The 18,358-nt window shown below is 37.4% G+C and overlaps 1 protein-coding gene across 2 annotated transcripts; it reads left to right on the top strand.

Annotated features, from left to right (window-relative positions):
• Positions 1-5,457: 5,457 nt before the first annotated feature.
• Positions 5,458-17,025, top strand: LOC18448222 (P-loop containing nucleoside triphosphate hydrolases superfamily protein). 2 transcript variants are annotated; one of them, XM_006858295.4, is made up of 3 exons: positions 5,458-6,997; positions 14,844-15,011; positions 16,147-17,025. In XM_006858295.4, exons 1-3 carry the CDS (start codon positions 5,657-5,659, stop codon positions 16,447-16,449), a joined length of 1,812 nt encoding a protein of 603 aa, XP_006858357.2. In that variant the 5' UTR covers positions 5,458-5,656; the 3' UTR covers positions 16,450-17,025. The 2 variants fall into 2 exon arrangements, 1 of the variants encoding a protein (XP_006858357.2); XR_002283377.2 differs by having other exon boundaries at positions 5,547-6,997; positions 14,844-15,099.
• Positions 17,026-18,358: the final 1,333 nt, after the last annotated feature.

Here is an 18,358-nt window from a genome sequence, read left to right on the forward strand (position 1 = left end):
TCTCTCTCCTCCCCTCTTTCTCTCTCCTCACTTTTTTCTCTCTCCTCCCCTCTTTCTCTCTCCTCCCCTCTATCTCATCTCTTTCTCTTTCTCTCTCCTCCCCTATTTCTTCTCCTATCTTTATCTCTCTTCTTCTCATCTCTATCTCCTTCTCTTCTGAGGCCAGTCGGTGAAGCCTAGCACCGGTTGGATTTCTCTCTCTCCTTTTCTTCTGAAACCAGTCGACGAAGTCTAGCACTAGTTGGATTTCTCTCTGTCCTTCTCTTTTGAAGCTAGTCGGCAAAGCCTAGCGTCGGTTGGATTTCTCTCTCTTTTTCTTTTCTGTCACAGTCGACGAAGCCTAGCACCGGCTCGATCTCTCTCTCTGGCTTCTCTTCCTTCACAATCGGTGCAAGCCTAGCGTCGGCTGAATCTTTCCTTCTCTCTTCTTTTGACAATCGGCGTTGCCTAGCACCAACTGTGTTTCTCTCTCTTCTTCTAACAGTCGGTAAAGCCTAGCATCGATTTTATTTTCTCTCTCTTCTTCTGAAGTCGATGAAGCCTAGTGCCAACTGTGTTTTCTCTCCCTTCTTCTAACAATCAGTGAAGCCTAGCGCTGACTGCATTTTCTCTCTCTTCTTCTCATAGTCGACGAAGCCTAGCACCGACTTTGTTTTCTCTCTCTTTTCCTCACAGTCGGTGAAGCCTAGCACCGACTGCATTCTCTCCTTTCGATGAAGCCTAACGCCGACTGTGTCTTCTCTCTCGTCTCCTCTGTATAACATGATCAGTGAAGCCTAGCGCTGACTGCGTCTTCCTTCCCTCTCTCTCTTTTATTCTCCCTCCTTTCATACTCTTCTCCCTTCCTCCTTATACTCCCTTCTTCTCTTACCTCACTTCTTATTCTTTCTTCATAACCATCATTCTATTACTATTACTCTTTCATTCAACTAAGAGGGATTGAGGTTAGCCTCTCATAGTAGTCATGTCATCTAGCCGTAATGTTGTTGTGCCAGAATTACTTGACCCGCTTTATTGACACGACAGACTAACTATCATGCCTAACTAGTTGGTACTGATAATGACGTCTAGTTGTAATCCTGTGAGCCGATCTTAGTTATCGAGCCCATTTTACTACCACGTCAAGCCAATTATTCATCAGCTTAGTTGCCACTCTGATCCTCTCGCTCACTCAAAATCTTCTCTCCCCCGTCTTTCTTATCTTATTTTTCTTTTTGAATGCGCATGCTTATGTACATTCATCAAAGAGGAAACGGGTAAGCCTTGACCCACCTATCTTATAACCTTTGTCATATGTGTGTGATTGTAGAAAACAAGAAGAATACAAGCCAAGGGAAGCAATTCCGAACCAGTTTTATTACTGGGGGGCTTTCTTTGTGATCTAAGAGGGCGCCCATGGGAGCCAGCCCGAGTAAGTCCCGAACCCACCTTAAATTCCTCTCTCACCGGTTGGTAACACTTGCCCCCGTTCTCGAACGAGGTTCCTGAGAGAGCGATCCCAAAAATGTCTCAGGCCTTCCCTCGAAACCGAGACGTGTGCCGCTTAATCCCCAAAAGGATCCGGAGGGCGAGATCGAGGTACCTAACCATATGCATTTACAAATCTGGTATTGTATGTTGAGGACATGTTGATTTCTTGAAAATCCATGTTAGACATAAATTAATTGAAGACTCGGTTCGAGAAAGAATATAAAATGAAAGACTTAGGGCATGTAGTAAAACATTGGGCATGAAAATCTATTGTGACAAAAAAAGAAGAAGAAAAATACACTTTTGTTATTGAAAAAAAATATTTTGAGAAAGGAAAAATATATAATGAGAATATTTATCTTTGGTACAAAGTGGTCACAATTAATCGTGACCATTGGATGTGAAATTGGGTGGCTACATTTATTTCATTGACCAAGCTCAAAGTTCAAAAGAAATTTTCTCGAACTTTGTAACACACCCAAACTATCAGATTTCATTTCGGATAGTTATGAGTAATTGTGACCTCCTTGTACCAAAGGTAAATGGTCTCATTGTATGCAATCCCTTTGAGAAAAATTCTCTTCTCAATGGTGCAAAACATATTTATATACCTCTTACTACTCACCTTAATCTTTTTGTAGATTTATGTCCCCCCACAAATGAAGATGGGAAATATTGTGTGGTATTCCATGTGCTACAACACTTGGCAACATCATGTATGCAATGGTTTATACTAGGTTAGACATTTTCTATGATGTTGACGTTGTTGGAGGGTGCCTGGGAAATCCAAAGAGGGTGCCTGGGAAATCCAAAAAGCAACATTAGATGCTAGCAATGGATAATTCATTACTTGAAAGATGTTTGAACTAGGTTTGATAAGCTTGCTATATGGTAAAATAATCTAGTTAAACGAATCTAGTGGGTTTACTATATGCTTATTTTGTTTGGAATCTTGACAAGAGGAAATTTATTATGAGATTGTTAACAAAGAGACCATTTACCTCTTATAGAAGGAGGTCACAACTATTCCCACTCATTAGATGTCAAAATGAATGGCTTGGGGTGGGTCACATAGTCCGAGATTTTTTTGAGAACTTTGTGTCTAATCAATGACACCCTTACAACCATCTATTTTGAAATCTAAGGAACAAGAATGACTGTGACCTTCTTGTACAAAAGGTAAATGGTCTCTTTATAGACAATTCTATTTACTATTACTTACGATTTCACTATTATCGGTGGATTAGGCAGTTGAAAAATCATCATTGCAGTTTATAATTGCTCTCTTTACTATTGAAGTGAATGACAACCATAGTGGCGATCAAGGAAGCAATAGAGTAAAGTATTGCAAGTTAGTTTGGCTAGGATAATTTGATAATTTGAAGGTATATTATGATAACAAAGTGATACATGTTTGACAATGAACCACATGCAAGTACTAAACATATAAGATTTGAGGGACCATTGTATTGTGGTCATTGAAGAAGGTAAAGTTTCACCTATGAAATGGTGTTGACATGATAACCATGACATTCAATAACTGATGGGGATTTTCCCTTCCACGCAAGTGTATACCCAAAGTTTCATAGTCTTCCAAGGAACTGGCGGTATCTACTTTTTAGCCTTAGAAGGCAAGTGGACATTGTTGTATCTGCTTTTTACGACATGTGTGCATCGGTGGAAATAACAAGAGAACTTCAAAAGCTTTTTAAAACAAAATATCTCACCGAGGAGTCCAGTAATAAGAGATTTCTTATTTCAAATTATTTGTGAATTCACTTAAGCAATTATTTCTCAATTGTATGAATTGCAACTGATAGTTAATGAACTTAATTATTGTTGAATTCAATAAGATGGGTGTTTCTAAGTAGGTACTCTAATTCACAAGTCACCCCCATCTTAAAAAGTATCAAATGAAAATAAAGCACAAGAAAGTTGACATTGAGTTTGTTCAATTATAGAGTTCTCTTCGAATAGAATAGGAAAATAGACTTTGAGAAAAGAAAGATGAAATTGTGGAATATCAAACCAATGCGAATCTTATCGAGCAAAAATCTAATAAGAATGCTCAAAGCAACAATAAACCTTTATTTCCTATGGTCCAAAAGGATAATTCTAAGGACCAGAAGTCTAAAAGGAAGGATTCATGTTGTGTTTGCGGAAAATTAAGACACTACTAAAGAGAATGTAGAAACTGAAAGGGGCCTAAAAGCCTAAAAACCAAGCTATCATGACTACTAAAAAACATTTGATGGCAATGGTTACTGAAATACACATGATTAATAAGACGATGGATGGTGGGTTGACACTAGTGATACAATTAATATATCAAATAATAGAGATCTATTTAACACATTCAATCAAGTGAGTGATGGGAACTCACAATCCATATATCAAATAATAGAGACCTATTTAACACATTCAATCAAGTGAGTGATGGGAACTCACAATCCATATATCAACTAATAGAGATCTATTTAACACATTCAATCAAGTGAGTGATGGGAACTCCGATCAATTGGGAACTCAAGCTATGGCCAAGATTCTTGAAAAGAGTATTGTGGAACTACAAGTTTAGTGCGGGCAAGGTCTTTACCTTGAAAAATGTATACTACATACTAGGTATTACGAGAAATCTAGTGTCAAGCTATATTTTGAACAAGAAGGCTTAAAATGGATATTGGGTTCGATAAACTCATCTTGACAAAAAATGATGTATTTGTTGGCAATGGCTACTTTTGTAATGAGATGTTTAAACTTGATTCGGTTAATGCAATGAATAAATATTTTGTTTATATGGTAACTTCTTGTAATATGCGACATGCTAGCTTAGGACATGTTAATTTTACTTCAGTTAATTCTTTGGTAAAGTTAAGTTTGATCTCTAAATGTGATGAATTATCTAATGAAAATATGAAATTTATTTATATAGAAAAAAAACAATAAGAAAGACTCTCTTCAGTTGAAATGAATTATGAGTTGTTAGGGTTTGTTTATAGTGATAAATGTGATCTAAATGATGTTCTCATTAGATGTGGGAAAAGATGTTTCATCATATTTATTGATAATTTTTTTGATATACTTCTTTTTATTGAAAGATGAGGCTTTTGAAAACTTTTAAAATACTCAAGAAGCGATAGAAGTGGAAAGTATTTGTCAAATAATTATAATTAATTTTTTAAAATAATAATTTTTTAAAAAACAATATTGTTATTCATCAAGGAACTGCTCCCTATACCCCTTAACAAAATAGATTAGCAAAAATAAAAAATAGAACTTTGATAGAATGGTGAATGCGATGTTAATTAGTTCTTCTTTGTCATTCAATTCATAGGATGGAGCTTTATAAAAAAATTGATAAAATCCCTTATGAACTACAGTTTCATAGACAACCATCTTTAAATCCCTTAAGATAAAAGGGTTATCTTGCATATGTTAAACTTCAATATTAAAAAAGAAACAAATTAGGCCACAGTACAACAAAGTGTGTTTGTTGTAGGATATTCATCAATTAGAGGAGATCTATCTTATAATCTTGACACAAAGGTTTTATATCAATGAAATTGAAACTAATCGAAATAAGGTAATTAATTCAATAACTATAGTCTTAAATGTGGAAAAAGAGCCTAAGTCATTAAGAGAAGCTTAACATCACCTGATGCCACTTTTTGGAGAGAAGCTATTACTAGTGAGATGGTGATGCAAATCACGTTTAGAAGTTAGTTGTTATTTTCAAGTTCGTTTGGTCAGCTCGATCTAATCATCATTCTCAGGATTTGTTTTGGTCACTAGGATTGAATATGTCATTATTTCTTTATTTTGGATCCCAAGATATGTTTGTCATTTTTTTGTTTAATTATTTTGGAATTTGTTAAGATATAGGAAATTTGATGTAGAGATAAAGTAATTTATTATGTGAAATTCCATGGTCAAATTTGTGGTTTCAATACTGATAAGAACTTTGGTGCATGAAAGTTGCATCCAAATATGAAAAATAGGTACATGGGTGACATAGGTCATGAAAGTTGCATGCAAATATGGAAAATAAGTACATGGGCGACACTTTAGTAGGGGTAGTTTGGTCAGACTGTAGAAGGGTTTAAGGTTTGGCTTAGCCATAAGGCATCTCTCTCTTTCTCTAGCAGCTAGGAAAGCTCTCGCTTTCTCAAGCAGCTAGGAAGAAGAAATGCGACTCCACCTGGTTCGTAGAGCTCCCTCTAGGCTCTTCCATGCCTTCCATTCCCTCTCTAAACCCTCCTCCTCATCTTCTTCTTCCTCTCTTCTTACCTTTCTCTCTCATTATCCTCTTCCTCCAAAACCCACTCATTCTTTCCTCCCGATTCTTCTGCAACTCGACAAAACCTTTTCAGTCCTTGTTCACAAAGACCCCACCATTAATGGTGCGAAGGAACCAGAGCCCAAAATCCCCAATCTTTCGAAGTATAGAAGCGAAGGGGATTACAATGACTCAGGGCTTGTGGTTTGTCCTGGTTGCGGAGTATACATGCAAGATGAAAATCCCAAGCTCCCTGGTTTCTTCATGAGACCCACTAAGAAGGAACCTCCAATTCACCTGTTTGTTTCGGAAGAGGAAATCCATGGCAGGAGGAGCATCCAACCTGTCTCTGAGATGGGTATTACTCCTCATTTTAATGGAGGAGAAACCCAAGAATTGAAAGGGAAAAAAGACTGCAATAATTTAGAGAAACCCTTTTGTTCTGCTCTCGTTAAGGGCACAGAGTCCAAGGAACCAGAAGAGGAGAAACACTCCAAAAGGACAGAGAAACCTATTGTCTGTGCTCGATGCCACTCCCTTCGTCACTATGGTAGAGTGAAGGATGCTGCAGTCGAGAACCTGCTCCCTGACTTCGATTTTGACCACACCATTGGACCCAGGCTAACGAGTTTCTCAGGAAGCCGCTCTGTTGTTTTAATGGTGGTTGATGCTTCTGACTTCGATGGCTCTTTCCCCAGAAAGGTCGCAAAGCTCGTCTCCTCTGCAATTGATGACGGCTCAACTGCATGGAAAGAGGGGAAATCAGGAAACGTTCCTCGAGTTGTTCTTGTGGTGACCAAGATTGACCTCTTGCCTCCAACCCTGTCACCAACTAGGCTAGAGCACTGGGTTCGACAAAGGGCTCGGGAAGGAGGCGCCAATAAGCTTTCGAGTGTGCACTTAGTGAGTGCGATCAAAGACTGGGGACTCAAGAATTTGGTTGATGATATAAGGGATCTAGCAGGTGCTCGAGGTAATGTGTGGGCTATTGGTGCACAAAATGCAGGTAAATCCACACTTATCAATTCAATAGGGAGGCATGTTATGGGTAAAATTACGCATTTAACGGAAGCTCCGGTTCCTGGGACCACATTGGGGGTGATCAGGATTAAGGGTATTCTTGGCCGGGCAAAATTGTTTGATACGCCGGGCCTTTTGCATCCTTACCAAATTACTACGAGGTTGACAAGGGAGGAGCAAAAGCTGGTGCATATAAGCAAGGATCTGAAACCAAGGACTTACAGATTAAAGGTACGGCTTTGCTTTTCCTATTCAGCAATTAGGTAGTATGGATTTGTTGAGTTTGTGTTTTGTTAGATAACCTAATGATTAGGTGCTCTTCCCTGATATGTGTTAACTGATTTTTTATTCTTCTCGATTTGACCATAATGTTGGATTAAATAAGAGGGGCATGATTTTTTGCAATAAGCACAACTGGGATTTGTTTGATTTTGTGCGTGGGTGGAATTGCTCCATTTGAGTACATTTACCTTGTGCCTTCCAATTCTTCAGGAGAAGACCATTGAATCCCCTTGGTGACTAAGCTCAATGATATCACAAAATTAATAGTTCTATGTCCTCATTTTTCTACAGCAATAACTAGTGTGGGAGTAGGACAATTTGGTTTTAAGCATACAATTTTCAATAGATTTGGTTACTCCCTTTGCGCTTCATCAGAGATGATCCCAATACGATTTGTTAAATCTAAATGGATTGTTTTAAGGTAAACATTGATGTTGGACTTTAAATTCTTTAGTAGATTTAAGATACTAAAAAAGAACCACAATAGTTATCTGAACTTAGGCTGCTGGCGATTAAAAAATGAACACTTTCCATGTATTGTGTCGTTTCTGTGATGCTTTCTTCAGTTCTTTTCGAAAAGCTCCACTTACTACTGGTTGATGATTTAAAAAAGTTATAGATTCTGGCTGATTTTTCTGCTTATGAAGCTTAAAAGCTATTCGGGCTCCTATGTGATTCTATGTTAGGTATACTTGTGCATTGCTTACAGGCCTACAGAATTCGATTTGTAGTAGAATGGGATTGCCTCTATATCATGAGATGGGCCCAAAAAGGAGACCTCTAGTCGTTGTAAGGTGGCTGTGATTTTTGTTTAGATCTTTGACATTTGTGAACTGAGAACATGACCTTTGTGCACATTATTTGGGGGGCTAACAAGGAGGTTGATGCTCTTGTGATGAAAAATGAAATTCACAAAGAAGAGACTAAAAAAATATGAAAGTTCGATAAAAGATTGATAATGGAAGTTTACAAGCCAAGTTTCTTAGCTGTCTATTGAAATTAGGAATCTAAACAAATAATTATCAAACTTTGATCTAAAACCCTAAACCAACCCCTATTTATAGACTGAAACTTAATTTGACCTTTTGACCATCAAGAAAATCCTAGATGAATGTAATTGGACTCTTGGAAAAAATATAACACGAAAGGACAAAACTACTTATTTACAAATAAAATAATACCCTGTTGGTTCCAAACTAATCTTGTGCTGAAAATTCCAGACTCATAGTTAAAGTCTTTCGAAGCATTTTTCAGCCAAATTTCCTTGGCAAAATAGGCGGACCAGCGTTATAGTGCTCATCCAATTCTTTCCAAAATGGTGGAATAATAGCCATTCTAACACCAGAGTGAAAAGTTATAGCCTTTGGAGCCTGCAATATCCGAAAATAACGTAAATCAAAACTTTGGTTGGAGGGAAACCCAACTAATTGTGTCTCAGCTCTGCAAGTTCTCAAAATGACAATCAATACTTCTCTAATTAACAAAATCCTCGGTATCATATAGGAACCATATACTGAGTCTGCAGACTTTCCTAATGATTGATGAGAGGTCATTGGCAATAGAAGGGTTGTTGTTAAACCATTTTTTGGAACTTTGATGTGTATTGGATTAGCTCCCTCTTTAGCCTCCATGCTCTACACCTCTGTAGTGTAGAAACACCAGCAAAAGTAGACTGTAAAGGTTGAAAACTTTGGGCCTTCATCTCTAAATCCACAGATATCATGATAGATAGGGAACATAGTTCTTCCTGGTTCCCCTTGGCATATGCCATGGCCTTCATCTTCTCCACCTAATCCTGGTTTCCATTGCCATCACCATGTTCTTCAAATATCGAATCAATCATGAAATCCCATAGATCATCATAAATTGGTCTACCCATGTTATCTTGTTCTTCACCATAGAATGGTTCTTCATCAAAGATCGGCTTGTCCATGAGATCACGTTTCTCAACGTATAGATCATCCACAGTATCCTCATCAAAGATAGGTGGACCTATGGATCATAGAAGGGCTACTAAAACTGCAAATATGAAAACAAACCTCGATCATGAAACGTAGCAAAAATGTCCCTTGACTGGTTATGAAATTGTTTAAGATTCTCTAAATCTTACCCATGACTGTGATTGGACTTAGTCCTGCCCTTGTCTTTAACGACTGAACATCGATTAGAGCAAATTAGGCAAAAAATGTTCTCGAGTCGCAACTTCTGTAGTTGACAACCACTTCTCTCAAAGTGGGTTATGTAGTTTTTTAATTTCACTGACGTTTCTGTTTTATTTTTTTGTTTGTATGACGCAGTAAACTGCTCTTCCCACAATTTTGGACAGTTTGTTACTCTGAGAAATGTAGCAATCTGCTGAAAAAACGAGATTGTCAGAAGATATTATACTCCCGCAGGTGTGTGCTATCCATTTACTCCCTCAGGAAAAGCTCCATCTAGGTTTAATTTTAGGACCTCAAATTTCGGGGATGTAACTTCTTCAACCATGAAATTGACCTCAAGAAAAAAAACTTTCCTAATTGCACCCTCTATGCACAAAAAAAGAAATAATGTCTCAAAATTAAATAGAAATCGTTCTAATTTTTTGAGAGTGAAATCTTTGTGTTAGGAAACTCAAAATCCAATTTTTTTTCTTTTGAGAACAATAATTAAGTGATTCTTAAGGACTTCCCAAAATTTCAGATTGAAAAAATCCTCCCAAGTAGGTCTTTTGACCAAGGGAGTAGATGTGCACTATGCTCTTGTGGGAGCATGGTATACACACTCAACGATATTTGCATGGTGAAAAATTGACCCTACTGCTGATTTTTAGGTTTTTGTATTCCCATGTTGTAGTAGATGCCTACCACTATTCCTACTTCTAAGAAACAATGCAAAAGTTTTTGATTTGTTGGATGGCAATCTTATTGCTTGTGATTCACATGAGCATATTTGTTGGGACAAGTTTTGGAGTCCTTATGTGACAGTGATAGTTAATTAGGCGCCATATGAGGTATTGTGGTGTATGTTGATCACGGATGACGTACTGTGGTGTATGTTGATCGGGGATGACATAGTTTTGGCAAGGTGGCAGTGGTATCAAAGCCTGGGTTGAGGTTGTTGGTATAGTTCGAATGCAAGGTTCGAGGTGAAGAAATTTGATAGCAAGCACTATTTTTCAAGCAAGAATGATGAAGGAATTATTTGACAAAAGATGAAGAATTTATGAAGCTATCCAATGAATGTTGGCATGGTGAGCTGATTTTGAAATCAAGGTGGAGATTGTTGGATTTGGTGCTATAAAAAATCACCCACATAAAGAAATCCCATATTATGTGGGATTGAGATTGATATTGATAAGTTTCCTAAAGGAAATAGAAATCCAAAAGGTTTAGGACTCTTGAGTATATCTCTTAGTTTTGAGATATATGTAACATCTATAGGAAGTTTCCTATTTAGTATCGATTCCTAATATTATATGTATGTGACAAAAGTGTAGAAAATTTGTGTGACCTATTTGGGTCACCAAATGGGAAAGGTAGCTTCCTCTAGAGAGAGAAGGGGGTAGGGGCCTCCTGTGCATGAGATGCAAGGTCTCTCTTAGAGAGAAGATAGCTTTTTATGGAGAGAAACATTGCGATGGTGCTTCCTGTAGACTCCTGAAGATTGAGAGGTTGGTTTCTCATAGAGAAGCAGTTCCCATAGAGATTTTGGATGGTTTCTCCTTTTAGTGAGAGAAAGTCTCGGTTGCTCTCAAAGTTCTCTTCCTAGATAGTGGTCTAGTTATTGGTTCTACTTATGGAATAGAGATGAGAGATCGGCAGTGGTGTTGTTTAGGAGAGCAGGTTTACAAGGGTTTGCTCGATTTGGTTTTATCGAGGGTTAGAGAGGTAACTCTATGTCTTAAAATCTTTGATGTAACTTTCATTGGTATTAGTGGATTTCAGTTTGATGTGCCCGATGATGTAGTCACATATGTGATGAACCACATACATTCTGGTGTTATTTTTTCCTGCTTTATTTTTCTTGCTTGTTGCTTATTCTATTTTTCTCGTACTTTATTTACCAAAAATAACCACCCATCGGGTTTAGAGCTTCCGCACACAGCAGAGAGTATTGGCGACTTCAACGCAAAGGTAAAATGTTGGAAGGATGCTCTAGAATCTAGTGGTTTTAAAACTAGTTCGATTAAGATAGAATATTTGCAATACAAGTTTAGTAATAATAGGAGCAAAAATGAGGAAGTAGTTAAGTCTGATGGTCAAGAAATACTTGAAAGAGATTGTTTTTGCTATCCAGGGTTGATGATCCAGGAGAATGGAGAGATTGAGGAAGCTGTTGCACATAGAATTAGAGCTGGGTGGGCAAATCAGAGATATGCATCCGGAGTTTTGTATGATCACTGTATACCATTGAGACTGAAGGGGATTTTCTATAGGATGGCTGTAAGACCAGCCATGCTTTATAGGATGGCATGTTGGGCGGTCAAGAAATAACATATCCATAGAATGAACGCAGCTAAGATGAGGATATTGAGATGGATGAGTGGCAATACAAGAAATGATAGATCTAAGAATGAATACATACGAGAGAACTTCGATGTGGCTTCAATAGGCAATAAGATGAGGGAAAAGTAGACTTAGGTAGGCTGGCCTTGTGCAGCATAGACCTAATATAACACCTGTTAGGAGGTGCGATTTGGATCAAGTGAAAGGCTTTAAAAGGGTAAGGGGAAGGCTTAAAAGAACATAGATAGAAGTAATGAGAAAAGATATAGTGACTTTTGGTCTTACTAAGAGTATGACCTTTGATAAAGAAGAATGGAGGAACATGATCCAGTAGCTGACCCTAAATAATTGGGATAAGGCTTGGATGATGATGATGATGTTTGATACTAATAGCTTGCGAGAATAAGCTTCAAGTGTCACAATATCCACTTTTATGGTTTTTTGAATGTTATCATGGAGAATGTAAATTATTTGATGTTCTTGAGATCCCTGTATTGTAATTGAGACTCAAGTATTGAGACCAGGTTAGAATGTCAAACTAATGCACATTCTTAAAACCAAAGTGAATAAGCCAAGCCACAGGAGCTTACTGCTATAAGACGTAACAAATGCATGCAGGACAAGGCAATGCACCATTTCACGGATAGGGGAATGGAAAGAAACATGGGGAACTAAATGTTGGCTCTTGATCCTATTTTTCATGAGAAGAGTGAACAACCTATGGATGCGGAGCAAACTGACCAACATGATATCAGGTCTCTGTACACAAGATCATGTCTTACTTGAATGGCATGCTAATATAAACATGCTGAATATGGCACTCTTGACAAGTTAGCCTCTTGTATTTATTGAAATGAACATAAAAATATACGTGACAAAATATTTTTTTGATTGATGCTAGACAATAGAAATACATATGGAAGTACCCGTTAGTAAAATGCTTGAGGGGCTCGACTTGGGCCGATCCTCAAGCCTTGCCAGTCAGAGAGCATACTTATGTTGGGTTTTTTTATAAACCAGTTATCGTAGTGGAGCTTCCCTAAATGATGTTAGATGGATTGAAAGGATTGGCCTCTCTACTAGGTACCTATTATAGGGCAAGAGTTGACAAAGTAGAATACGATTTATTTTTATTTTTTCTATTCCAAAGGTAAACATCCCACCCCATTTATTCGTAGATTATTTGTTGTGGTAGGGTTTTGTGGCTACTAGCAAAATCTTTTGCTTCATGCTTTTGCAGACGTGTCTTTTGGAGAATGAAGCATTTGTTACCATAATTTTGCATAATCAACATTATCCATGTCCCAGGAAAGCAAACTCAGACATGTACAGTTAAGTTTGCTACAGCTGAAAATTAATGAAGTTCATTGCTTCCATGATATATGGGTGTCATTTTGCCGTCATTTGGCAATTCTCATTTGTTCTCGTCATTTCATTGCTTATTGAAAACTAAAGAAAAAAAGAGAAAGTGACAAACTGATAGGTCTCCAAACATCTTATTACTTGATTCCGATGATTCAAAAAGCGGACCGCCCATCGCCTTGGCGGCCGCTTAGGCGGTCCAGAAGGCTTGGGCGCATTGCCCAGGCCTAGGTGGCCGATCTGGGCGGCAGTCCTTGGATGGCCACCTAGGTGGTACGGAACCCACCTAGGCGGGGCACAAGCGCCGCCTAGACGAGCGCCTCGCCTAGAGGTGGAATTTTTTTTTTTTTTTTGTATTGATTTTTGTTTAAAATATAAAGGGTTAGAAGGATGGTTTTAAGTTCATTTGAAACCTAAAACTTATTGAAGCCCATTTTAGAGAGAAAAAGCCTTCAAAAAAACTAGTTTTTGGTGATTTCTTTAGGATCGAAGGGTTTCTCAAAGTTTACAAAAATTGATCACATCACCCATTGATATTAGATTTAATTTTTGATGTTTTATAAATCTATTGGGTTTTTTTTAGAAGATTTTGAGTCCTTAGAAGCATCTTTGAGGTGGAAGTTTGAAGATTGAGCAATCAAACTCAAAGTAAGTGCCCTAGATACCTAATTTTTATTTTTTATACTATATATTCTTTTTTTGTCTAAATGGGCATCCTTTTTGGATTCGACTGAGCCGCCTAGGTTCTGGGTGCCCGTCTGGGCGCTCGCCTAGGCGATGGACAGCCCTGAACCCCCAAGCCGCCCTCCTAGCACTTTTTGAAACACTGTTTGATTCCAATAGGATAGAACAATGTCTAGTAGCCAAAGCGCATGTATTCTACACACATCTTGCAAATTCTTTATGCTCATTAAGTGAGGAATGGAACCTTGATTCATTACATCTTGGATGTAGCCCTGCTCAGCATCGATTCTAATACATGGTTGGCCTCCACATTAAATCTGTAGTTTGTTGGCATGTAATATTTAACTAAGGGACCTTGTTCCCACCATGTTACTACGAATTATGATCATCCTTCTTCCTGAGCTAATTCATTGCAATGAATGGCCAGTTTTGACAGCTTGTGTTCTCTCCTTAACAACTTGCTTTCCTTTGATTTCAGTTTGGACAGAGAAGATAAAAATGTATCTTTACTGACATGAGGTTTTGATATAAACCGCTTTCTTTTAATACTTGCCCTGATGGAAATATGAAAGAACAGGAATTGTCTAAATCTTTGGTGAACATTTAAAAATTGTACTATTGCTATGTCTATATCGATCATTTTCATGTGGGCAAGTCTTTTCTGCATTTTTTGCAGGTCCATTTAACAGTAAACATCACTTTGGTAACCGCATGGTTAGATTATGATTTTGAAATAATGATTTGAGTTGGCGAAGTTTGTTCCTTTCTTGTTTTTCCTAGATAAGCATGGAATGAACGAAGTGTTTGGGGCTTCATCATTTGGCAAATGGCGTTGAATGTGATTTTCCACTGAAAAAATTACTTATCTTCTCTCATTTAGGCTCAAATGTTCTTTTATTAGTGGGCATTGGATTAATATACTTTTTTATTCGAGAAAGATTATATACTATGAGAAGTTCATTTCGTCCTTTTATGTGCACTTGGAATTGATAGGGACTTCAATCCTATTAACACTTATGTGCATGTTCTGTTCAATTTTGATTGTTGTGTTTGAAGCTGAATGCACGAAATGACTACTCTCCGTTGGATGCATGTGATTGCATAAGTTGCGATTGCTGCTCCATTTGCTTATTATTGTTGCATTTAGATCAGTTGGACAATCATCATCTTTATTGAAAGGTTCCTTTTTCATTCTACAGAGGGTAACCTGTCACTAATTCCTCTACATTATATTCTGAGTATTTTATGTACTTCGATCGCAGTCTGGTTATTCTGTACATATTGCTGGATTGATGAGGCTTGACGTGGAGGAAACATCAGTGGACACCATATATCTTACTGTTTGGGCATCTCCATACCTTCCCCTTCACATGGGGAGGGTGGAGAATGCGAGCAACATGTTAGAATCCCATTTTGGAAGCCAGTTGCAGGTAAATGTCTGAACTTAGAAGCACCATAAATCTGGTATACGAGGAGCCTGATCATCCTATTTTATCTCCCATACTCTGCGTTAACAAGGTATTCCTCTGAGTTGACTTATGTTGGGACCTGACATGGGTATATTAAACTTCAATGGTTCTATTATTTAACATCAATTATTCTATGTTTCAAAAGACTGCTGAATCCAAGGTCTCATTGATTTGACTTTGACTCAGAGACAACTAACTCATGACCTGATTCAATATTTCTAAACTTGGTGGAAATAGTGTTTCACCAGTTGGCCATATTATGACATGGAATACTCATAAGGAAAAGTGATTGTGAAAGTAATGAAAGTGTACGACAGTTGTTTTATTGGGATCAACTGGGAAATCTAAATAATTATTGTTTCATTTTGAAAGTCGAATATTTTGGATAATCTCTTAAAATTTTGGATAAGTGGTACTTCTAAATGTAGGTACTTATTTAAGAAAATGATGCCTTAAAAAGGTTCTGAGATATGCTCTCATCTGATATCACAGGTGGAAACTTCTAGGTCTTAATTTGGAAGTATGTAAGAGTATTTCTTGGGTGAACTTGAGGTGGTTATTTGTCATTCTGGTTGTTTTGTTTCTTTATACCAATCTTGATGAAACGAGGGTTGTTTTGATTGCTTTCAAAATTCAAAGATAATTTCTCTGTTCTCTGAAGCACAATTGTTTTGTAACTTCTCTTGACAATATTATCTATGATTTTCTTGAAAATATCGATATTTGAGTCATTCATGGAAATTGGAAATCCTTCAATATTTTTATTGTCCTGAAGTTCTTTATCATCTGTTTATTTCCAAAACTTGAAACTTCAATGTTAAATTTTGGGATTTCCTTCGGATTAAAATTAGAAGATCAACTAGTGTCACTTGAACATTTGTTGACAAGCGGACCCAATACAATGAGGCAAGTACCGTAATCTCACGTAGTCATGTAATGAAATCCGGGGGCAATTTTCTAGGGGAGCCTGACTCCTTTAGTTTCTTTGCAGACGATGCCTTATTCCTGCAAGTGTTAACATGAATACCTATAGTTTGAGATGTGAGGAATGACACAAGGTGGCATTCTTTAATAGTTTCTTTGATTTTGATTGCAGCCTCCTATAGGGGAGAATCGAATCCAGGAACTTGGTAAGTGGGTAAGGAAGGATTTTACAATCACTGGAAGCAGTTGGGAGGTGAGCTCGATGGATGTGGCTGCTGCTGGTCTTGGCTGGTTTGCAGTAGGCTTCAAGGGAGAAGCCCATCTTGCTGTTTGGACCTATGAAGGAGTAGATGTTATTCTTCGAAATGCATTGATTCCCGAAAGGGCATGCATATTTGAAACCACGGGTTTCACTGTCTCGAAGATCGTGTCAAGAGCTGATAAAGCTTCGAACAAGCAGCGTGGAAGTCTCTAAGAGAGAATGGAACCCTAGATAGAGAAAAACTGATAACGGATTTGGTTATCAATGCAAGGGCATGAGTTTTTGGCTTGTGGGGCATAGTGGTGCTTTTCCATTGCGTCTCTCTCAACAGATGCAACTATCTGGCAATACAGTATAGAAAAACTATATTAAGTGCATTACACTGTGACATACTTTTAGCCCATTGGCTCCTCAAGGTCTAATGGAAGGGATAAGTGGTGATGGAAGAGAGAGAGAGAGAGAGAGAGAGAGGGGGGGAGGGAGAGAGACAGCTGCCTAAGCAAGATATGGCTTCAAGGGTCTCTGTATGGGCCAAGATCAAGACATGAATTACAAGAATGTAAAAGAACCCGTTGGATTGCCTATTAAGAGCTTTTGTACTTGTGCATGCAAACCAATATTGAACTGGCTTTGATTGCAGGAGTAGATTGCCTATGATGGAAGGTGGGAATCGAAAGAAATTTGTATTCTTCACCAATATATAGCCTTTTTTGTCGTTGTTTTTGTGAAGTTATTTCTCCATTATCATGAAAGATTCTGAGTTAATGCATTTTTACCATTGTTTTAGGATATAAGGTTTTGCATTTTTTAGATTTAAAATATTTGTGGATATGAGGATCACAAATCTAACCATTCTAATTTCCTGCTTGATATTATCGTGTTAAGATATTTTGGATTGATTTTTGGGATTTTTTAAAATTGAATAATCTTTCCAAATCTAAAGGTTAAAATGGGTCGATGGGGGTGGTTTTTTATTAAGTACTCATTGTTTTTTTAATTAAAAAGTGATTTTACTGGTTGCTTAATAACCAAATGAAAGTGTATTTGGAATTTTTCTATAGTATAATGATGTTTTAAGGAAACCACTATTCATCTTTTAGGGGTTGTTTGGTTCTTTGAAAAATATTGCCAGAAAAGAAGATATTAGGAAAGAGAATAAAAATAATAATTTCCCAGGGAAATTGCCTATTTCCACCATTTGGATCCATATTTTGGTGTGGAAATTTTTTAGGGAAACTTACTAATAACCTCTATGTGCAACTTGCCCAGATCAAACTTTTTTTTTTCACTTTTCATACCAAAATATACTTTTTTTAGCAAATATTTTCAATCAAAAATAAATAAATATAAGACTAAACTATCCTTGTTTGACTATACCCATGCTTCTCTCTCCTCTCGACAAAATTGTTGTCCGGCGGATATACATAGTGGCCCGACACTATTCTTTCCGGATAAACATGCGATCTGGCAAATGTATATTATGGTCCAGCGCTTATTTCGTGGACAAAATGCGGTCTGCCAGATCCCCATGCCAATCCGACATTTCTGTTCTTGAACAAATATGAGGTTTGGTAGATCTATATGGCGGTCCGGCAGATCTATATATGTTGTTCAAGAGGTCTATATGCGGTCCGACAGATAATGACGGCGGTCCGGCATAGTTTAACAGGTCCGACAATTGTTACAAGGCGGTCTGTAGCTCATGTAGCTTGTAGTACTATAGGCCCATGTGAATGTCCGACCAAAATTAATTTTTTATATACGAAAAAGAGTATTTTCGTAAAAAAATGTACCTTTTTTTACTTGAGGGTATTTGCTAGAAAAGTATATTTTGGGGTAACAAGTGAGATAAAAAATTTGGTTGGGGTAAGTTGCATAGGATGTCTATTCTTGTTTTTTTTTTTGTTTTTGTTTAGAGAAAATATCTTCATACCCTTTATTTTTAGGTTTCATTTTTTTATAAATCCAAAGTTTTAAAAGATATCTTCTAACCCCCTTGCCACTTTAAACTTATTTTTTAACTTAAACAAATATAAGAAAGACATGTTCTTTCTAAACCTAGTCATTTCTCTCTCTTCACTTATATACGCCAAACTTATTTCTCTCTCTTCCTGTGTCCCTC

This window comes from Amborella trichopoda, chromosome 5 (assembly GCF_054954075.1).
Source record: "Amborella trichopoda isolate Santa Cruz 75 chromosome 5, AtrichopodaSantaCruz75HAP2 v2.0, whole genome shotgun sequence".
NCBI classification, from domain to species: Eukaryota; Viridiplantae; Streptophyta; class Magnoliopsida; order Amborellales; family Amborellaceae; genus Amborella; species Amborella trichopoda.

Coding starts and splice junctions, on each gene's coding strand:
- LOC18448222 (XM_006858295.4), top strand. CDS start 5,657: ATGCGACTCCACCTGGTTCGTAGAGCTCCCTCTAGGCTCTTCCATGCC. Junction 6,998..14,843: donor CAAGGACTTACAGATTAAAG/GTACGGCTTTGC, acceptor CTTCGATCGCAG/TCTGGTTATTCTGTACATAT. Junction 15,012..16,146: donor ATTTTGGAAGCCAGTTGCAG/GTAAATGTCTGA, acceptor TTTTGATTGCAG/CCTCCTATAGGGGAGAATCG.